This window comes from Pteropus medius, unplaced genomic scaffold, assembly GCF_902729225.1.
Source record: "Pteropus medius unplaced genomic scaffold, Ma_sr-lr_union100, whole genome shotgun sequence".
Taxonomy (NCBI): domain Eukaryota; kingdom Metazoa; phylum Chordata; class Mammalia; order Chiroptera; family Pteropodidae; genus Pteropus; species Pteropus medius.
In genome coordinates, this window is record NW_024349801.1 from 26,247,859 (window position 1) to 26,271,135 (window position 23,277).

Genomic DNA, 23,277 nt, shown 5'->3' on the forward strand with positions numbered 1-23,277 from the left:
TCATTTGAACTTATAATTTACTAAAAAGTTAAGTTATAGGCATTTTCTACATGAATTTGCTACTTATACAATTAGTTTATTTAATCAGTAGATTTTTTCAGTTAATCGATCGAGAGAACATTAATTCTTTTGTTCAAAGTACGTTTATTATACACTTAACTTTATGGTAAGCCCCATGTTAGATATTTTAAGTATAAAGATGAATAAGACATCAGTGTCAAGTTTCTGCTCACTTAAGAGTTAATCTGGGCTTTTTTATTTTGGTATGTCGTTAAGGACATTTAAGAAAGCCCCTAGGCACCTCAGAGCTTCATGATATCTGGTTTGCAGGAGACGTTCATCAAATGCTTGGATAAATGAATAAGTCACTGATAGTCAGATGGTAAGACTAATGAAAAGAAGGCAGTATCTCGAGAATTGTCTTTGAGGCACCAAGACATTCTGAAATAGTCATAGATATACCAGTATAGCTCGCAAAGTTAGAATCTCACCTACAACTCTGTCCTTTACAGATTGGGTTTATTTTCCTCAAATTATCGGTCGTAGGTGGGTTGGGGGTTGGGATGAACAGTATCTAAAATGCTAGGAGTCATTTAAGGAATGTTAGAACCATTTATAAAGTCAAGAGTCCTCTTGACCTAATTGATCATTTTTGAAATAGATCCTTAAGCTGCCTTCATTGTGTGTAACTTCAATAATGACTTTACATCTTTTTGTTTAACTTATTTTTCTATGTTAGAATTCATGGCTAGTGATAGGAAGAAGTTTTATGACTGTTTCATCATGGTGGAATAGTCCTTTGTGCCATTGTTTTTTCACAGGAGTGAAATTATGATGATAAACCTTGTAAGATGATATCCTTGGTCGCATTTTCTTTCCTACATTTCTCAAATTGTCAAATTATAGTTTCCCCTTGCTAGTGTGTACACACACACACACACACCACCCACACACACACACACACACACACACACACACACACACACACTTGACATGGCTTTTTCATATGGTTGATTTTCAGGGGGAACTTGCTCCATTTTCCAAGTACTCAAGATGAAGAGGAGAAGGAAAAATTGGAAGGTGACCAAAGGACCAGGGAGCATCAACAACCTATGAAGTCCACTAGTCCTGTTAAAGACCCTGCTTCTCCTACCTCCCAGCAGATGGCCACACAGGAGCCATCCAGTCTTCAAGGGGAAGCAATGGAGATAGATGTGTTGGAAGGCCAGAAAGAAGGATGGAATATCAATCAGGAAAAACCTAAGACCTTGATTGAAAGGCCCAGCCAAAATAACATAGGAATCCAGACCATAGAGCATTCCTTGTGGGCCCCAGAAACTGTTTCAGCAGCAACCCAGACTGTAAAGAGTGTGTGTGAACAGGGTACCAACACAGTGGACCAGAACTCTGGAAAACAAGATGCCACAGTTCAGACCGAAAAGGAGACTGGTGAGAAACCAGTCAGTGCTCCAGGGGATGATACAGAGTCACTCCATAGCCAGGTGAGAGACCTTACAGGGTACACTAAGGGCCCTGTTTTTGACTTTTCTGGATTCCCAGAAAATTTAAGTTGTGATACTAATGATCATTCTTAACAGCTTTTTACAGACCAGCGGTTAAACAAACAAACAAACAAACAAAAAAGACCCAATTTATCCAGGATAGAGATAGGGTAGTGAAAATTATGGATAGCTATAGCCAACGGATAGTCTTTTAAGGAAAATGTAATAGTGCTAGAGTTTGTCAGGTAGATCTTTATTGGAAAAGAGAGCCAGGAATATAGTCTGGGTCCTATTATATTCTTCTGAATTGTTCAGTCCTTTTCTTCTATTATTTTTCATCCTCCTTTATAACTGTCAGAGCTCATTGCTTTTCCTCCAAGTCTTTCACAGTGTTTCCCAGGAGCTAAGACTAGAAAGTAAAGGAGGAAGGAATAGAAGCAGTATGAAGTATAGTATATCACAGTGTCGGAAACAAAGAACAGTAAGTGGAATAGAGAGAGTTGGGGAAAAGTCTCCAAGTGACTAGAGACTGTAGAAAGGCTAAGACTAAACATAATGGGAGGAAAGGGATTGGGGCTGATGAAAATGAGACTGGAAGAACAGGTTCTTGGGAATAGAGTAGGGAAGTGATTCCTATTTAATCAGCGATGTGCTCAAGACCACCCATGAGGTTGGTATTATTCCATTTCACAGGTAAAGAAACCAAGCTGAAGAGAGGTTAAGTAACTTGCCCAAGATTTTGCCATCAGTAGGTGGCAGAACTGGAATTTGAACTCAGCATGTCTACTTCAGAATCGGTATTCTTTTCATTATGCTATGTTGCTTTTCTTTTCTTTTTTTTTAATCATGGCCTGTATAGTCTTGTTCTGTTTCTTCGTGCCTCTCCAAAAATTGTTTGTATGAGACTTTTATAGTAACACAGTCTGTGAGACCTAAAACTTTATCAGTTTGTAGAGATTCAAAATAGCATTAGCCTTTTGGATATAGGGGCTACAGCATATCAGACCCTGTTTTGCATCTGTTTATTTTCACCCTTAATTTAAAGTGTGTGCATTCTGCCACATAATTTTGGTTTCTCTGCCTTTGGAAGAGTTAAACTTGATTTTAAAGATGGCATGTGAGAGCCACTATTTTATATTTTCCTTTTCTTCCTCACATCCTCCCTCTGTAAAATAGGGAAGTAATCCCTGCTCCCGTCTCATCATGGTGATAGGAGCCAGTGTGGTTAAAGCTCAGGCTTTGGAGTCAGACCATTTCACCTGGATATTGTGAGGATTAAGTGAGAAAAGGCATGCAAGCCCCTTAGCACTGGGCCTGGCACATAGTAAATGCTCTAAAAATGTTGGCTGCTGCTATTACCTACTGATGATTATTTTAAATACTGCCATTGCTGCTATCACCACACAACTGCTACTGAATACTACTGGTGGTATACTACTATGTCAAAGAGTGATAGAACACATCTAAGAGCTAGTTGCTCCTGTTAAGAAAGATGCTAGAAAAATACAGATGATGAATGGGTAGAGTTTTAGTTGGGAAAGATGAAAACGTTCCGGAGGTGGATATGGTGATGTTTGCACAACAGTGTGAATGAAATTGAGGAAGATTGTATAGCGGTTTTCCAAGTGTCAGTGCTTTTTTATCCCCTGCAGTCTGGGTAGGACTCAGGCCAGTGCTCAGAGAAGGAGGTAGGACTCATGCCTACCTCTGACATGTCTTAATTTTTGAAGTGGGCCCGGAGCCAGGTTTTCTATCAAGGGAAAGTGGTTTTATTTTTATTATGTTATCTTCCCTTAATGACAACTTCCTCAAGTTATTAATATTAACAGAGACTACTTTTCAGAAGAATAGAGAAAGAGTAAAGCATAGTTTTCTTTTTATCTGCCGCTTTCCCTTCTCTCCTTATCCTATCAGATATATTTAAGTGTCTCTCTTGAAATGATTATTTGGCTGGCTGTTGTAGTTTTATAGAATTACAGGGAGACTTCTTGGCCTCATTTCAGGGATATGTAAAGCACTGAAATCTTTCAGACTCTCGTGATCCAGGGCCTGACTCAGTGTGTGCAGGTAGGAGATCCGGGCTGTCATGGTTCTGGTACACAGGCATCCTGATGATTGAGGTGTGACAGACCAATGCTCAGACCATTTATTAACCAGAGTTGTATATATAGAAGTATTTTAAGGAATTGGTTGAATAAGTTTCTATGCTTTTGATTTTATTCATGTTTATTCACATAATTTACATAGGTCCATTTTAGTACATATTTCACCCCTAAGATAGAGTTGGAGTAGGAATTATTCATGTAAAGTAATGTAAACTATAGGTAAATTACTACCGTATTGTCTGGAAAAACCCAGAATCACTGTTATTGTAGTGGTACATATAAGTCTTTTGAAAGACTTGGATACCTTGACACTACTGAAAGTAAAAACAGTCTATTGTAGGGGAAATAAATCATAATTAGAATGTGTGCGGAAGGGGAGAGAGTGTGAATGTGGATAAATGTGATATAAATGTTGTGAGAAAACATGTATGTAACAGCTGTCCTAAAAATGTAGGGTTTCATTGAAACTATTTAACTGTTCCTTATGGTACAACTAAATACAAAATCCTCATTTGCTCATGTTTTCTGTTTCTGGACACTAGCTCAGCTCTTCAGTTATAATCTATCATCTGGAATAGATTAAATATTTCATATTTAATTCCAGGAGAAATCAGCGTGTCTTGTTATAGGTATGAATCAACTATAGTTTTTGCTTACTAATGCAGGTAAAACAGACTGCACCGAGATTAACAGATGTCATTCTGGTTTTATATAAAGTTCTAAAGAATGCCTTCCTTTTATCTGAAGAGCTGTTGCAAGTATAAACTTGTATACTGATTGATAAGTCAGCATCAAAATCAGAAAGACTATAATCTAAAAATAATATACTGTTAGTGTGTCACACTTTTCCTAAATATCCTAGGTATAAGTGCTAGATGTTAATGCTTTTGATTTAGAAGTAGGTCATTTTCAGTGATACTGATACAAATTATTCCTAGCCTCTGGCTATACAGCTGGTCCATTCCTGGTTTTATCTATAGGCAAATACACAACAAACAGCTGGAAAATTCCATCACACTAGATTCATGGAACCTCTGAACAGCGCTCATCATGAAGAAGTTGATCTGCAATTCACCAAGTTAAATGAGACCCATGCTTGTGTTTTATATTTTCTGTCACAGGGAGAGGAAGAGTTTGATATGCCCCAGCCTCCACGTGGCCATGTCTTGCATCGCCACATGAGAACAATCCATGAGGTTCGCACGCTTGTCACTCGTGTTATCACAGATGTGTATTATGTGGATGGAACAGAAGTAGAAAGAAAAGTAACTGAGGTAATAAATACTCTGGGTCTATGGGACAAATTTCTTTTGATAGAAAAATTACCTTAATCTCTACCTCCCTACCCGTCTTTCTGTGCAAATAGCTACTAACACTTTGTTTTCTTTCATCTTTTTAATAGAAAGATGTAAGAACCAGGTTAGAAACTGAGACTCCTGAATTCTGTATCTTTTCCAACCATGGGTTTGCTTTTTGACCTTTGGCCACCTTATTTAACCCGTCCCATGATGCTTTCCATTTTTATAAAGAACAGATTGATGGATTTCTGTCATGTATAAGTATAAAGATTTTGTGTATTTTAATCCTTGCAAACTCTAATGACGCTTACAACTCCTTGCTAGGCTCCATGTGTTTTCATGTTTACCCATGTCCCTTTCTTGGTCTCCTTTTTTGTGTGGTTATGGACCTGTTGGTAAGAGATGCATCTTTATTTCTCAGTAGGATTCATTATGGACTCATTCCTAATGTTAGCATAGTATTGGCATTTATTGGCTGTTACGTTGGACAGCATCATATGCTGACTGTTTACATCTAATACTGGCTGAGATTAGACAGATTTTCTAGAATTAAAGATCTGGCATCTTTCTTGGTACATATGTTAATATTTGGGAACCATTTTATTAATTGATATGAGGCACAGCTATTTTCTTCCTTCACTTAGGCACTATTCTTTAATTCACCAGCTAGCCATATTGGAAGTTGTATTCAGGGAGAAGTAAACTCTGGTATGTAGTTTTAATAAGCAGAACATATTATTGCTATTGTTCAATAATAGGCCATTGTGGTCCTCATGTCAGGAACCATTTGACATTAGTTTGAGAAATTGTCTTGTATTCTTTTTATTGTATACCAAACATCAGTTTTATATTTGCTTATTTTTTTCAATGTTATTACTATTTTGGAAAAATTATGAACTTAGCTTTATAGAAAAGCAGTTTGCTTTCATGAAAAGTTTTTGTAACTGTTGTAGTCTACATTGAACTCTGCCAGGTACTATATTAAGTGTTGTATATATCACATCATTTATTATATGGTGCTTTCTAAAGTATATTTCTGGAAACAGCAGGCCAGCTAGATACTCTCAGGGGCAAAGAAAGTTCTGTGGTCATAAAGAAGTTTGAGAAATGCCAAATGCTGTAAAATTCACCCTCCCCCATGGAAATTTACAATGCATATTACATTAAAGGCTCTAAGAAGTTCTCTAATAAAGGTATCTATTTTATTGTTTAGCAGAGCACTTTCTCAACTTATTTGACCATTGAACATTTTTTAAAGTAATATTTACCCCTATGGGACATAGTTTAGGAAATATTGCCATAAGTAAAAGAATGATAGCGACTAACATTTGTTGAGCATTAACTATATGCCAGGCACCTTTCTAAAGGACTTTAAGTGATTTAATTTATTCAGTCCTCACAGCTAAGCTATGACATAGATGGCTGTTGTTCCCATTTTGCAATTGAAGAGGGGAGGCATAGCATGCATAACTTGCTTAAGGTTAACTAGCTAATAAATAGAACTAGAATTCAACCCAGGCAGTCTGCTTTCAGAGCCTGCATTCCTAACCATTATGTTGCCTCTCAAGATCAAAAGCGATGTGTGTCAAAAGGTGCTTATAGTAGTACAGAGGAGGAGGAAACTCATCTGAAGGGAAATTTTGATAAAGTCTTTCTGGATGAGGGACAGAAAGTATTTGAATTGGACAGTGAAGGTTTTAGGTATGGGGGGTAAGGTGAAACAGCATTTCATATAGAAGGGCTTGCTGAGCTAAGGCACAGAGGCAGGAAGCAAAGAAAACATAGGCGGGAATAGTTTAGTTGGAGGGCAGCACAAAGATTCGCAATGGTGTGAAGGTGGATAGGTTCAGGTCAGAGAACTCTGGAAACTTTCCTTCCCTCATCTCTTGTAGCCCTTTTTTATCATTGTTTAAAGATTTTATTCGTTTATTTACCGGCAGCTTCTTTTTTACTGTGATCTTAGCACTATGGCAGGCACTGGGACTAGTGAAGATAAAAAGACAGTGTCGCTGTTCTCTAGGAGCTTACGCTCTACGTGCAGCAAATCCAGAACTTGTTGGTTGCTGTAGTAGAGATGTGGAAAGATGTGTGAGGAAAAGGAGATGGAGCCTGTGGACCTACATGAAGATGATTAAAAGGCCTCACAGAAGACATAGGATTCAAGAGTGTGGCAGATAACATTGAGGGGAAGGAGAAGGATGTTGCAGGCATAATGAAAAGTTAAATAAATAAGTAGACAGCATGACATGCTTAATTAATATTTAGGTGCTCAACGTGACAAGAATGGTAGGGTAGGGAATGGAGAGAGAGGATGCTGTTGAGGTTGGTAAGGGCCCAGAGCATAAGGGCTTTGTGTACCATAGAAAAGAGTTTAACTTTTTATCTTCTGTGTGATGGAGAGCCTTAAAAGAATTTTTGAGTAAAAGAGTGACCAGCTCAGATTTGCATGTTGGGAAGGTTAGATTGCCATTAGTGTAACAGTGGATTGGAATGGGTTGAGGTTAGAGTCATAATCAGACAAGGAGTAGTGAGTTTCAAAGCGGGAGAATGGCAGTAGGGGTCGAGAGGAGAGACAGGTGTAAGAAATATGTAGAAGGTGAAATTGATAGACTGGTGAATTCCTGAATGTGAGGGTCAAGGGAGAGGGAAGAATCTAATACGATGCCTGGGCTTTTTGCCTGGACAGCTGGATAGATGGTGGTATTATACACTGAACTAGAGAATATAAAGAGAAGCTCCTTCATTCAGTAAATATCTACTGAGGATCTCTTTCATGGAAGGTACTGTGCTGGATTTTGGGGATACATCCAGGAAAGCAAATGGTTACAATCTCTGTCTTAATGTGGCCTCTGTAATCTAGTAGGAGAGATGCACAAGAAAACAAGCACAAATAAAAAGATCATAACAGGGCAACTTGGAGCCTGGGACTAAGTCATTATAAGAGCAGTGGCTTCAATTGCTGGACAGTTGCAAAGGCAAGAAGAGCTGGCTACTGCTTTTAGAGCCTACTCTCTAACCAAAACATATATTAGAGTCCCAGGCCTCCAGGTAGGCCTTGCCCCTTACACATTTGTCATGTCCAGGAGAAGGAATTGACTTAAATTCTGAGCTCACAATACCTGTTTCAGTCAAATGACCATGGCAGCTTATGCTGACTCAGATCCAGCTATAGAACAGGCAGGTTGATTGAGAGATGGTGATTGGTGAATGACATGTTTATGATTGAGACTTTTGGAGCTGGTGCAGTTCTTGTTATTGGACCTAGTAACAGATGGATGAGATAGAACAGAGGGAAGGGTTAATGGTGGGAATTTGATCAGGAAACTCAGGAGTTGCTGGGTGGGTCATTTTTATGAGTGCGAGCCACAGAGAATGGGCACAGAAGTAGAGATGGGGAGAGAACGGAGGCTGTAAACTAGTAGTTAAGGTGTTCATGAGTGAGAAGGAGTGATTGGGAGGATGTCAGTGAGTAATGGGAAAAGGAGAGGGAAGTTTAACAGAATGACAAATAATGGTTTGGTAGGAGCAAGAGGTGGGGAGAGATATATGGTCTGTTAATGGCAATAGAGAGCAAAAGAGTCCTCTCATCTCCAAACTCTTGAATCGAGGTTTGGTTGAGAAAAATCAGGCTCTGCTAGAGAGAGCTGCAGAACGTGTGAGATGAGAGCCAGGATTCATTCATGGAAAAGCAAGGAAATGGACAGAGGATGACAGGCTGTTGGATGGGTTAAATTTCAGATGTCTTTGGTACATCCAAGGGAAAGAGTTTAGTAGGCATTTGTGTCTGAGACTTTGGAACTGAGTGAACATTGTATTGTTGGTAGGCAGGGATGTGTCTGGTAAGACTGGCTAGGGAAAGCATGGAAGAGTGAGAAAGGAATGAGAACAGAGTCTTGGGAAATACCAGTTTTAAAGGAATAAGCCAAAAAAGAAGAACCCCAAAACAAGTACAAATAGAAGTGGTCAAAGAGGTAGAATGAAAAGAAAAGAAAATGAGAAAATGACTTTATAGATTCTAAAGGAGAGATTTTCAAGAAGCTAATGCTTCAAAATACTCATTTAATCATCTCATACATTATTTAAATGTGTGTGTGTGCGTCGTGTGCTATCTCCCAGAGAGATTGCAAACTCTCTGAGGGAAGAGTTTATCTTATACTTCTCCATATTTTCTCTGGCAGCACAATAATGCATGAACAGTCTAGAGCAGAAAAGCAAATGTGCAGCACCTGTCATGGAATGTCTCAAGCCTGTGCCCATAGAGATTGATGATTGGTTGTTGTACCTTTTCTCACTAAGCCTGGGAATTAGCTTCATAAGACTGCTTAAAACTGGGCTCCAGGCCACTACTGTCAGTCCATCAAAATAGGCATGTAAGATAGTCAATTTGACATTCTTGTCCTCTGTAGATACCAAAAACTCGTATATTTTGATTATTATTGTCTTTTCGGTCTTCATTTTTCTAAACAGTAATACTATTTTTAGCCTATTTTTGCCTATAATTTTTATTTATCACTTATTGAAAAGTAATATAAAATACTTAATCTCGAAAAACAGGAAATACTGCCAACTGCTAATCAAATACCAGAATGGCTCTCAGCCACTCATTTTCCTCTACCTACCTACCTCCTTACCTGTCTTCTCTCAGGGAGTTACCATTGTCCTCTGGGGTAGAATCCTTGCTGGTTTCTCAGTAGCCAAAGGTTGTGAACTTGTCCAGTAAAAAGATAATTTAACAGCTCAGGATAGAGATCTCTTTCTTCCCAATCTAATATCACCTTTATTTTTTATTGAGATATAATGTATTCTCTGTAGAATGTGCACATCTTACATGTTTAGTTCAGTGGCTTTTGACAGTTTTATGTAACTACAACTCAAAACAAGATATAGAACATTTCCGTTATTCCAGAAAATTCTGTCCTCATTCCCACCTTTATGAATCGAAATTTCTTGCCATCATTAGTATTTTCCAACCAGCCCATTAGCATTGTATTATTGTGACTTCTGTTAGCTTTTGTATTTATTTCTTCCTTGCAGGAGACTGAAGAGCCAGTTGTAGAGTGTCGGGAGTGTGAATCTGAAATATCCCCTTCAAAGACTGGGGGCTCCTCAGGTGACCTGGGGGATATCAGCTCCTTTTCCTCCAAGGCATCCAGCTTACACCGCACGTCAAGTGGGACGAGTCTCTCAGCCATGCACAGCAGTGGCAGCTCAGGGAGAGGAGCCGGATCACTCAAAGGGAAAACCAGCGGGACAGAACCCGCAGATTTTGCCTTGCCCAGCTCCCGAGGAGGCCCAGGAAAACCGAGGTGCAGACAGGGTCTCCAGAGAGAGAGCTACAGCAGGGGCAGGGTTGCTGACATTTTAAATATCACAGGAAAAGGGGAGTAATGGGAAAATCCCTCCCATCTTCCATCTAGGATAAATCAACTCCTTTTCCTCCCCCTTTTGTTCCTATCCTATTTGGGATTTGCCTGGGAGGTAGCGGGGAGCTTGTGGGAGGTAGACTTTCTTAGAAAACATAGAGAAACAGGTGAGGGGACTTTGAGAATGTTGGCACATGCTCCTGCCACCCCCATTTTCTGCAGCCTACAAGTGTTAGTTGGGAATACAGAAAGTTTGGGGTAGTGACCCCCAACTTGACACATCCCCTAGCTTATTGTTATCCTCTGCAGATCTCCAGAGCCTGAACTAGAAGAGAAGGCAGGGTAGAAATTCGTGTGCTATTTTTAAGGGCAGCAGTAGGAAGCTTTGTCAGGCGGGAATAGACTTGCATAGAGGAAGATGTCCTTTACTTATTATCCTAAATTCCCACTCCCCAGCTGATACTTTGGTGGTGGGTGTGTGGACCAGCTTCCTGCTGCCCTGGAGGCCCAGCACATGTTGGCCTGGCATGTAGTCTGAGGGCCAAGGGGAGACTGGGGAAAGGATCCAGTAGCAGGTGCTATCAGACTAACCTGTCTTCATTCTCTAGTCCTAGAAAAGGGGTCAGTCAGACAGGGGCGCCAGTGTGTGAGGAGGATGGTGATGCAGGCCTTGGCATCAGACAGGGAGGGAAGGCTCCAGTCACGCCTCGTGGGCGCGGGCGAAGGGGCCGCCCGCCTTCTCGGACCACTGGAACCAGGTACCCGGGTAGTGTGAGATATACTTAGTCTGTGACTTGTTTAGAAAACAAGGGAGCAGAGAGAAGAGAGGGGATTAGAGAGTATGTGGGGTGTCAGGAGGGAGAAGAGGGGCCCACACTGACTGGGGAGTGGGCAGGGATCAGAGTGAGGCTGTTGAGAGACCAGGCTTATGCCTGTGATGGGATTACCAAAGAATGGGCTGAAGAGACAGACCCATGGACAAAGGAGTGGGAAAATGCTAGGTAACTATTTCTTCTTATTCTCACTGCCTTCTTCTATCTCTTATATCTCTTTAGAGAAACAGCTGTGCCTGGCCCCTTGGGCATAGAGGACATTTCACCCAGCATGTCTCCAGATGATAAATCCTTTACTCGTATTGTGCCCCGAATGCCAGAGCCCACCAGACGAGCAGACGTGGGTGCTGGTGCTTTGCGTCGAAGCGACTCTCCAGAGATTCCTTTCCAGGCTGCTGCTGGCCCTTCTGATGGCTTAGATGCCTCCTCTCCAGGGAACAGCTTTGTAGGGCTCCGTGTTGTAGCCAAATGGTCATCCAATGGCTATTTTTACTCTGGGAAAATCACACGAGATGTTGGAGCTGGGAAGTATAAATTGCTCTTTGATGATGGGTATGAGTGTGATGTGTTGGGCAAAGACATTCTGCTGTGTGACCCCATCCCGCTGGATACGGAAGTGACAGCTCTCTCAGAGGATGAGTATTTCAGTGCAGGTAATAAAAGAAGCAGTCTGTATAGATTTACTGTGCCCAGTCTTCTCTTCTGTCAGAAATTCCATTCCTGTAACACTGGTTACTCATCATTGGCTTTTTTGTTCTTTGTTGCTTATTTTTGAATAAACCTGTTATTTTGGAATAATTTTATATTTATAGAAAATTTCGCAAAGTACTGGGTACTGATAGTCCAGAGAGTTCCTGTATATCCCTCACCCAGCTTTCCAGCTTTCCATATTGTTAACATCGTACATCAGCATGGTGCATTTGTCAAAACTAAGAAAACAACCTTGGCTCATTACTGTTAACTAAGTTCCAGACTTTATTTGGATTTCACCAGCTTTTCCATGTCCTTTTTCTGTTCCAGGATCCAGTCCAGGATTACCACATTGTATTTAATCCTCATGTGTCCTTTGATCGCCTCTCATCTATGACAGTTTCTGAATCTTTTCTTGTTTTTCATGACCTTGACAGTTTTGAGGAGTGCTGGTCAGGTATTTTGTAGAATGTCCTTCGGTTTGGGTTTGTCTTATGTTTTCTGATTAGATTAGAATTATGGGTTTTTGAAAAGAACTCTTCCAAGGTGAAGTGCCCTTCTCATCACATCATATGGGGGAGGGAGGAGTATGTGACATCCATAGGACATCACTGGTGTATTAACCTTCATTTGGTTGAGGTGGTGGTTGCTAGGTTTCTACTGTAAAGTTAGTGTTTTTCCCTTTCTCTGTTCTTTCACCACTAACTTTTAAATCTCCTGCCTTGATGGGAACTCAGTAGGTGAGTGTGGCAGATATATGGAGATATTTTTGCTTAGGAAGTTGTTAGTGCTGTGTTTGTGTGCCTGCACACTCAACACTTACTCTCTGGTTTAAATAATGGTGCCTTTTTTTTTTTTTGCCTCAAGCTGTCAGTTTCCTGTACTGACAATGGTGAGGGATTTGTGTTTGTAATGACTGTTTCCTGTGCCATTTCTTTGAAGACATTGGTTATTTTCTGTGAACTAATTTGGAGATACATGTTTGTGGTGTTTGTCATTTAAAATAATCCTTTCTGGAGATTTTTTTGGACACGGATTGGAATATATTGGGCAAAAATGCCTCTCTGTCGAGGTCTCTCCAGACTCTTGTGATTTGGACTCCTGAGTAGTTGCTGTTTTCCCTTTATTTTACTGTTAAATGGGCTGCTTCACTTTCTAGCTCTGTGTGATGTCAGTTAGTGGCACATGGATTGAGGTCTTTTGTGATCTGTGACTTACATAGTTTGTATCAAATACATTTGTTGTTCTTTCAGGTGTTAAGCCACTTTCGAAGGTCCTCATTCTACCCTCTTATCTCGCAGAGACAGTTCGGTATCCAGAGTGAATTAAAGCATCAAGGAGTGGGGATTCTGTGCCTAATTAATTGAGGCTGCCCACTAATGTCAACATTAGACTGCTCCTAGTTTTAGTAGCTCTTCATTAGTGTGAAGTATATTGTTGGGCTTCTTTGTGCTTTTGAGGGGGTCTTGTGATTTAGTTGGTGATAGAGAGTTAAGCCAGGAGATGAACAAGCAAGAGAAAGAGTGATTCTGTGGCATAGATAAGAAGAGAACCAAGGTCTGCTTTCTCCTCTATAGTTTTTTCCTTGGTGGCTTAGGTTCTGGATTTCTTTCAGCCTTTCATTCAAGCATAGGCTAATGGGAGAGAACAAACAGACCTTTCTATTTATGGGAATGAAAAAGTGTTTATATTAATGCCTTGGTTTTGTGTGTGTGTGTGTGTGTGTGTGTGTGTGTGTGTAAATTGTGTATTAATTGATAGAGGGGAAGGAGTGTTATCTTTTTCACAGAATTGGAAACGGGTCTGCAAGTCTTGCCCAAAATCACACAGCTTGGTGGTAACAGAATTAGGCCTAAGATCAGGTCTCTGCAATTCTAACCCAGTTTCCTGTATATCCCACATTGTGTTTCTTCTAACCTAAAGGCCTTAACTTTAAATTCCACATCAGAGTAAGAGCAGGAAAATAGGTAATAGGGAGGGAAGATTAGGCAGGAGAGGCAGGATTTATTTTTTCCTTTCATTCCTCTATCTTTATTTTGATTCTGTTACACAGACAGACACGTACTCTCTCTTAGAATGATATCTTTGACCTGTAACTTAAGGATTATTACTCAGAATTAGTAAGTTATAATGAGATCATTAAGACACCACATGGCATTTCACTTCAAGAACCATTTGAACCAGGCTGGCTTTAGGAAGCTTTATTTTATAACTATAGGATTCCTTCTGTCAAGAAACTTTCCATGTCTCAATGTCAAACTAGTAGCTACATATATCTTAAGTAGTGGTGATGTCTGGGATGGACAGCTGGGATTTCATTAAAATCCTAACTTCAGCCCACTGTTAGATCTCCTAATTCCCTGACTTTTAGCCTGCTCTGCAGAGCCTTTGTGAGTGGATGTCGGGCAGCCTAAAACAACAACAAGCTGATTTTACTTTTTTTTCCGCCCCCCACCCAGGGGTAGTGAAAGGGCATAGGAAGGAGTCTGGAGAACTGTACTACAGCATTGAAAAAGAAGGCCAAAGGAAGTGGTATAAGCGAATGGCTGTCATTCTGTCCTTGGAGCAAGGAAACAGACTGAGAGAGCAGTACGGCCTTGGCCCATATGAGGCAGTGACACCCCTCACCAAGGCAGCAGATATCAGCTTAGGTAAGGCTTTCGGTTCCTGAACAACAGCCTCTGGGCCTCTGCCCTGCTTGTGGTGCAAGGAGTGTTTTCTAGAGCAATCAGTAATGCTACCTTAAATCTTATTATTCCCATGTGGTTCATGAGATGATAATGAGCTATCAGTTTCCGGAGCCACTGTCTATATTTCCTTCCCAGGACCAAATAGGAAGTCCTCAGATTTTTCTGGCCTCCCCACTTCTACAGGGGAACAAACAGACACATTTTAGTCTTGACAGAGATTGAAACAAAATATAATGGCCTTAAAAGGGGGCTTCCTGCCCCTATGGGAGATTGAGGGAAGGTCGTGGTGGCATCTAAGTCATGCTCTGCCTGGCTTCATGGAGTCTGAGGCCTTAGGTCATAGAAGTTGACCAGCCTCTGGCTTATCCTCTCACAGACAATTTGGTGGAAGGGAAAAGGAAACGTCGCAGTAACATCAGCTCCCCGGCCACCCCCACTGCCTCCAGCAGCAGCAGTACAACCCCTTCCCGGAAGATCACAGAAAGCCCTCGTGCCTCCACGGGAGTTCTCTCAGGCAAAAGAAAACTTGCCACTTCTGAAGAGGAACGATCCCCTGCCAAGAGAGGCCGGAAGTCTGCCACTGTGAAACCTGGTGAGTGCTCCCTTTTGCTTCATTCTCCCTCAGACCATGGTGGGATGCAAGGCCAGCTGCTATAGATGGAGCCTAATATGGGACAATGGCCCTCCTGTCCTGGCTACAAAGTCGGGGGCCCCGCACAAGCCCACAGGTGGTAGTGAGACAGCTTTCTGCATCTCCCTCTTTGATTTCCCAGTAGAGCGCAGTGAGGGTAGATAGGAAACCAGGTCTTGATCAGAAACATTGACTCCAGTGTAGGTTCTCGGAAGGAAAGAAGTAGTATTGAATTTTAAGCAGATTTAAAATAGATGAAATTTGTCTTAGATCTCTTGGTTTACTTGGCACCATCTTCTACCTTTGGAAGCTCTGTTCCTTCTCCTTTGTGCTCAGAGTCCTCCTGCTTTCTCATACTTCCTGTTGAAAGCTAGTACTTCAGCCTGCATCTCCCCTCTCCCTACTGTCCTCCAAACAAACACTTTCCCGTCCCTCTTGCTTCTTAACAGAGGAGTTCAATCCATCTATTGTTTACTGGATCTCTCCTGTGACCCAGCCCCAGCCTCTGTGAGTTCTAAGGATGCAAACTGAGGAAGTTTATTGGTTGCTACATTGTCCTGGCAGTAGAGCTCCTTTTGTTTCCTATGTATTTGAGTTGTGTCATCTCCATATCGGTCTAACACCTCTCCTGTGTTTTAGGGTATGTGAGGCATGGAACTCAGCACTTCACATATTACCTCATATAATCCCTGTGAGGTATAGGTGCTAGCGAAGTCATTTTCTAATTAAATAACCTAAGGTACAGAAAAGTTGGCTAACTTTCCCAAGGTGACACAGTAATCTAGAATTCATACTCAGGCAAGTCTGACTTTGAAGTCCAGGTTTATCCATACTACATCACACTGTTCTTTTGCTGCTGGTTTTATTTTAGGGAGGCATGACCTGTCTGTCATCTTAGCCTCCTAATGAGCCTACGATTCAGCTTCTCCAAGTCAGGTATTTGTTTTCTTCTCAAGGACTTGTTGGGTGCACTCCTAACATGGGTGTTTTGGGAGTCCTGGACTGGCTGGGTCACTTCCCTCCCCCCTCCCCCAAGGTGTTGCAAACTGGGACAATTAAAGCAGGCTGTTGGGCGTGGCTCTCGCAACATGTAAAAACACTTAAATTACCAAGTATTCTATGCACCATTCTGGTGAAGGTCAGGGATATACGGTGGGTTTATCTGTTGGGGCGTTTCTTGATAAAAAAAAAGTGGGTTATTTTTGTTGTTGTTGTTATTTTTTTATCACATATCCTGGGAGAAATCAGCACTGGGCAGAGAAAGTAGGCTGAAGACTTCCAGGTATTTTCACTAATACCTAATCTTTGTATTAGAACAACCTCTTTCTTCAGATGACCTCAGAAGAATTTGGTTTGGCTGTATAAAAGCAATACTAGTTGATTTTTTTCATTTATGAATACAATGTATGCATTGTCATGACTATAAACTTTAAGTATGTAAAATTTCTCTGCACTGTAATTTGTCCTAGGTTCTTGGCCACAAGAATGGTCTTTGGTGAAAAGTTCATCCTGTCATGCCCAGGCAGTGGTCTTTACCCACCTCATTATGCCTCTGTCCTTCCCAGGTGCGGTGGGGGCAGGAGAGTTTGTGAGCCCCTGTGAGAGTGGAGACAACATGAGTGAACCCTCCACCTTGGAAGAGCAGAAAGGGCCTTTGCCTCTCAACAAGACCTTGTTTCTGGGTTATGCCTTTCTCCTCACAATGGCCACAACAAGTGACAAGTTGGCCAGCCGCTCCAAACTGCCAGATGGTCCTTCAGGAAGCAGTGAGGAAGAGGAGGGTAAGGCCCTAAGGAGCCCTGCGGGCTTTGACACATACACTTCCTTCCTTTCCATTCACTTGATGAGTCTGGTGGCCCCCCAGCCATCTGTAGAGGAGGCAGGGCAATTGGTAACTGTGATCATGGTCAGGGAAAATTAACACTGGTTCTTGCTTTATAGATTATTTTCACAAAATTCCTCCTAAGTGAGTGCTTTCTCAAAACAATCCTGTGATGCAGATGGGAGATCTTATCTGCTTTACAGATGAGGAAACAAGCTTGGAGAGGTTAAATAATTGCTTTTTGTCCACAATAGTGGTAGACTTGGGACTAGAAGCTAGTAGTGTTCATTTTACCCTACTCCAGTCATCCTGGTCAGTCAGGTTTCTGAATGTTCTGCAGAGTTCATTCTCTTGAGGTCTGTGTTATAAGACTGGAATATGGGGTGCCCAGGGCCCCAGGGTGATTTCAGAGGAATGGCTTCTAGGCCTTTTCAACTCTTGTACCTCCCTTCAACCTTAAAGCAAATCTATACATTATATTTCTATGTTATCTGTTACTTAGGGTTTGAGTGAAGGCTGTGGCGGGGACGCATAAAAATTATTACAATTGTCTAAAGAGAGTGTGATCTAGGAGAGAAAATGAACAGATACAAATGTATACACTATAAGTGATTGACAACAGTATCCAAATGTGGCTATAAAGGCTAGAGGTCTAAATGGAATCACGTTTTCAACAAGTTCCAGTTCTGGCTAATGTCTTGAAAGAGAGAATTGAATTAGAGAACATGATTATCTTAAAATAACACCACTGCAGATTTGTGATGGTTGGCATTTCAAGTGTGTGGATGACTCCTAATTAACAAAAACTATCTCTTACTAACTGCAGCCACATGGGGATCTATACAGGGTTATGGGAAGGGTGGTCAGGGAGTTTCGGTTAAGGTTCAGGCTCTCTATAAGGTGCATAAACAGTCATCAGTATAGAGGCTCTATTCTAGGGTGTAGGAGCAGGTGTGGCATGTGTGGGTTTCAAGGTTAAGTGTACGCCAAGCCTAATTTGTCAGAATTCAGATAGGTACAATGAGAGTTAGGGTTTGTGTGGAGTTTCTTAGCTAAAAATTAGTTTTGTTTTGATCATAAGCAATTGAGAGTCCCTTGAGTATTTTGTGAGGAGGTGTGTCATGGCATCAAAACAGTGTTCGTGGTCTTGTTTTGCTTTCACAATATTACTGGACTCTAGTCTTTATTCTCCAAAGCATTCCTAACCCTTCCCTCAACCAGCACTTCACAAGGCAGTTTGTATATGTTTTATTTGTTGGTATAGCATGGGTAAGAAAGCCGACTTAAAATCTGTGAGCCTCTGTGAGATATTATAAACTCAACTCATAAAAATTCCCTCTATTCCCACTTGCTGATTGATATAGCAAATGTTTTTAATCTCATTCTATAACATGAGTAAAGGGAGGTAGGCCTTATCTAATTGAGGGGGAACTTGGACAGTTTTTTAGAGGGACCTCCAGATTACTCACGTAAAGTATGGTTATATAAGGAGAATGTGTCTGCTTTATGTCGCTCCTTCATCCATGGACGTTGTACCAGAATCCTTGATAGTTTTAGAATATGAGAATGTTTTAGAGGTTCCTTAGTCTCAAGCCTGAAGATATTTGTACTAAAACGATTCTCTATAGACTTAGTTTTCAAGAAACTGTGACATGTCTTAAGGATAAATGGGAATTTCTTAGATGCCAGGAGTTCAGCAAAATATTTGAATTCAGCTTATGAGACATATTTGTTAATGAGTTAAGAATATTGCTTTCAGTCTTGTTAGGTGGCACAACACAAGCCACAGGAATTGACTGGAGTTGGGTTTATTTAGTGAGAAGTGGACTGTCTAGACCTACGTAATATTTGATTACACAAACACAAGGAAATATAAGCAGGGATTAAAATCTAAATTGGTCAGGACTAGAAACAGCATGGATTATGCGGACATAAAATAGAAGTCTTGAAAATAAAGGACCATAAGGGGCCTTAGCAGTGACCTAGCAGTAGAGTGCTGGCATTGAAAATTGTGACATGTGTGTCATTTAGACAGGTCAGAAGGATAGTCATAAAACTGAGAAATAGTCCTGCTGTATTCTGAGTTTCTTATAACCAGTTAGAGTTTCCAGTTTGTTTTCATTTTAAAAAGAATATGGAGAATGCTGAATCAAGAGCAATAAAAAATGAATAGGCTGGCCAGTCAGACCTACCTAAAGTTGCAGAGGCCTGAATTTGGGGCATCGACACTGCCTGAGCAGCTCCAGCAGGCAGAGAGAGGGTACCAAGGGTGGGTTGGGGCGCCATCTCTACGAGGGGTCTTCTCTGCCAAATTTTACCTTTGGGTATGAGGGGGAAAGGGATTGGTCCTGGCGTTGCACTTTTATATACTTGGTTTGTGTTTTTACTTGTGATAAGTTAATTAGCACTTAATTTCTCAGAACTCCTAATTAACTAAAACCTCTAATGTCTTGCTTTTTTTCTTTCTTTTTTTTTTAATGTGTTATTTATATATGAGAGGAGCAGATGACAAGAAAACAAGCTCAAATTAGATATTTGGTCAAAAGAAGCAATTTCTAATTGCCTAGGGTCATTACAGCTTCAGCCTCATCTCTCATAACTTCTACTTCACCCTCAAGACTATAGAGCAGTCATTGATGTTCAGTGTCCTGAGGTACTTCAAGATCATCAAAGGTAGATAGTTTTCAATAAAAAGGTTGAAAGAGGATTTTCTGGCTAATCTTCACTTAATCAGTTAAAATTTTAAAACCTTACTTTCTTTGAGCATTCTCGTTTATCAGAGTTTTAGTGTACAGGGGGTAAAAATGCTAATGAAGGGAGAATTTGAAGGCTCTATTATAAAAAGTGCTAAAGAGCTATTCACCTCCACAGAAGAAAGAGGAAATGGGCTTAGTTTTGTAGAAGAGATTTAGGGTAGACATAAGGAAGAACTCCGATGGGAATACATCACTATGGGAATTGGTGGTGTATCTACCCCTGTGAACAGTCCGATGACTCGGTCTTGGTGCAGAAATGTTTGCTGTTTTTAGGTCTAAGACCTGCGTCCATTTCTCATCTTCCCTACCCCTCCTGTTGTCCCTTCTTTTGGCAGCACTTTATAGGCCTCAAGACAGATCTCTTTCTGAACCATGGGGAAGCCCTTGACCTGTCCTTGAGATACAGTGCTCTGGAGATAGTTGGGGAGTGGAAAGGGGGCAGTAAGAAGCAGGCATAAAGTAGCAAATAAACCAACCAGTAGTAATAATTATCTTGGTTATGTTTTTTATATAGAATTTTTAGAAATTCCTCCTTTCAACAAGCAGTATACAGAATCCCAGCTTCGAGCAGGAGCTGGCTATATTCTCGAAGACTTCAATGAAGCCCAGGTGAGGAGTTTCTTTGTGTAGCTTCCCAGAGGGGCCGTGACGAAGAGTCCACTACCTGTACCGAGAATAGGCCTGAGAGGGACAGTAGCTAGAGATTTCAGGAACTAGGAAACTGCCAACGGTTGTTCACATGAAGTGGAATTTTTACTGTATACAGGGAGAGAAGTTAAAACCATGAGTTAATGGCTATGGTTCTGTTGCTGGGACAAACGCAGATTAAAATTTGTGTTTAATAGAAATCCCTATCACAGTGTTGCTGATTCTTTGCCCGAAATGCTGAATACATGGGAGTTTAGTTGTCCCTTGAGGATTTAGGTCCCCAGAAGCTGCAGGTGAGGCAGGGAGAGTGTCTAGGGAAGCCACTTGGGCCTTTCATTGAGAAAAGAGGTCTTGGGCAGGACAGGATCAGTCACATTTTGGATAGTACAGTTGACCCTTGAACGACATGGGCATTCGACATGGGCATTCGGGGTGCTAACCTCTCATGCAATAAAAAATCTGCATATAACCAGTCAGCCCGCCCCCTGCTGGATTCCCAGCCACAGAGTTGACCCTTGAACAACACATGTTTGAACTGCACGGGTCAATTGAGAATCTGTGTGTAAGTGGACCTGTACAGTTCCAACCCATGTTGTTCAAGGATCACTGTATTTGAAAGTGTTCAGATCCAATCTCTATGACTCATTAGGGCTGCTATTCAGGTGCTTTCCAGAGATATCACCAAACCCATTGGTAGTTATTCCTTTTCTTCCAGTGTAACACAGCCTACCAGTGTCTCCTAATCGCGGATCAACATTGTCGAACCCGGAAGTACTTCCTGTGCCTTGCCAGTGGGATTCCTTGTGTGTCTCATGTCTGGGTCCATGACAGTTGCCATGCCAACCAACTCCAGAATTACCGTAATTATCTGCTGCCAGCTGGGTATAGCCTTGAGGAGCAAAGAATTCTGGATTGGTAAGTTTTTAAGAGCCTACCTATAACAGTAGAAAGTAGAAAAGCAAGCTTTTCGAGGGGAGAGTCTAGGTGAGTAAATATTTCTAGAAACTGCAATGATCGTACTGTAAATGATTGAATTTGAATGGGTTTGAGTTTATTTTAGCAGTTCACCTGGTGTATTTCCCTAGGGTACACTGGTTAGGGACCTTTTGAAAAGGAATGAACTCAAGCTGTATGATTGGGAGGGGACTAAGTTTTAAGCACTTTAAAAATACAGGCTCAGGAGGGAGCAGGGTACGGCTTCGGTTCCAGAACAAACATGGAAATCAGAAAGGGGGTGGATTAGGAGGTCACAATCCCAGAGAATAGAGATCATTCACAGAAAGGGGGGAGGAGGGTGGTGCCTGAATGCAAGGATTTCGAAAGCATTCAGATTATCCTCAGTCCTTTTATAGAAGGGCTGTTATTAGATATTATCTGTCAAGTTAAGATCCCTCCCAATTCCAAGGTGCTGTGTCTCTGACTCCTTCATAGGCAACCCCGTGAAAACCCTTTCCAGAATCTGAAGGTACTCTTGGTGTCAGATCAACAGCAGAACTTCCTGGAGCTCTGGTCTGAGATCCTCATGACTGGGGGGGCAGCCTCTGTGAAGCAGCACCATTCAAGTGCCCATAACAAAGGTACCTGGAAAGTGTGTGCATTGTTACTGCTCCAAGAATGTCATTGAACCCATAGCTGTTAGGCCTTGTGGTCTAAGTCTCAGTCCTGATTATTGGTTAACCATATCCGTGTTCCTAAGAGAAGTACCACCTTTAAGAGGTGCGCTGACATGAGTGAAGCACTGGGCTGTCTATGCTTCTGCTGGTGTCCAGTGGTGTATTTGCTAAACATTTTTACAAGGTCAGCATTTATTGATAACTTCCCATTTGGTTGTGATCAGTAACATGTTGTGTTTGACTTAAAGGGCTTAGTTTGGGCAGAGTGGGATGTACTGGCTACAAGGCACATCAGGCTTTTTAATAGAGGGGCTAAATTGAGTCTCCTTTCCTTACTTACCTTCCCCTGCTTCCTGCAGATATTGCTTTAGGGGTATTTGACGTGGTGGTGACAGACCCCTCATGCCCAGCCTCGGTGCTGAAGTGTGCTGAAGCATTGCAGCTGCCTGTGGTGTCACAAGAGTGGGTGATCCAGTGCCTCATTGTTGGGGAGAGAATTGGATTCAAGCAGCATCCAAAATACAAACACGATTATATTTCTCACTAAGGCTACTTGGTCTTACCAGTTTTATTCCTTGCTGTTGTGGAGATTGTGTTTTAACCAGGTTTTAAATGTGTCTTGTGTGTAACTGGATTCCTTGCATGGATCTTGTATATAGTTTTATTTGCTGGACTTTTATGATAAAATAAATGTTGAATCTCTTTGGTTGTAGTAACTGGGATTTCTTCATCTACTTCTTTGAGCTTACTTTCAGAACAATTAGCAAGATAAACTTAGTACCTTCTGTGTGGTTTTTCAGTTGGCTTGTTCATTGGAGGACATCTAGCCAAGGGAAATAATGAGGAGTGAATTTTAAAGTTTTCTTTGGCATAGCTGTCAAAAGGTTATCCTGGGCTATCTAAAATTCAGTACTACTAAATACTTGATTTTAGTAGGCCCAGATAAATAGTTGTGCCAAAAGTTGAGTGAAATTCACAGTTAAGTTTCTTGGCAATTAAAAAAAAAAATCTCTTTATAGAGTTGAGCTCACTAAACTGTATACTGTACTCTCAGCTAAAAGGCAAGAGGACCAATTGCTGTGACTGGGCAGTGACTGTAAGCTTGATGGGATGACATGAGAAATATAGTGGTAACACTCAGAAATGTTAGAAGCTTTAGTCACAGGTATAAAACTTTATTACTATTGTCACATGTTGGAAGCTGTCCCTTCTCTACCCCAGCATTGTCCCTGTTGATGTTCTCTCATTCTCTAAAGCAGCGGTCAGTTTTTTTTCTTCCAAATAGTAAATGTTTTAAGTGTCACAACTACTCACCTTTGCCATGAC

The 23,277-nt window shown here is 41.2% G+C and overlaps 1 protein-coding gene across 8 annotated transcripts in view; it reads left to right on the top strand.

Annotated features, from left to right (window-relative positions):
• The window catches only part of TP53BP1 (tumor protein p53 binding protein 1), an 81,422-nt gene extending 58,755 nt beyond the window's left edge, over positions 1–22,667 (top strand). For 5 of the 8 annotated variants that reach the window (XM_039888308.1, XM_039888311.1, XM_039888310.1 and 2 more), the window contains 12 exons: positions 1,022–1,502; positions 4,729–4,881; positions 9,940–10,211; positions 10,877–11,026; positions 11,324–11,754; positions 14,251–14,442; positions 14,858–15,073; positions 16,678–16,893; positions 20,205–20,299; positions 21,054–21,253; positions 21,770–21,915; positions 22,311–22,667. In XM_039888308.1, coding sequence (XP_039744242.1) covers positions 1,022–1,502; positions 4,729–4,881; positions 9,940–10,211; positions 10,877–11,026; positions 11,324–11,754; positions 14,251–14,442; positions 14,858–15,073; positions 16,678–16,893; positions 20,205–20,299; positions 21,054–21,253; positions 21,770–21,915; positions 22,311–22,498 — 2,740 coding nt within the window. In that variant the 3' untranslated portion in view covers positions 22,499–22,667. Of the gene's footprint in view, positions 1–1,021; positions 1,503–4,728; positions 4,882–9,939; positions 10,212–10,876; positions 11,027–11,323; positions 11,755–14,250; positions 14,443–14,857; positions 15,074–16,677; positions 16,894–19,439; positions 19,602–20,204; positions 20,300–21,053; positions 21,254–21,769; positions 21,916–22,310 lie in introns of those variants that run through there. The other 3 variants (XM_039888313.1, XM_039888314.1, XM_039888315.1) reach the window with 3 other exon arrangements.
• Positions 22,668–23,277: the final 610 nt, after the last annotated feature.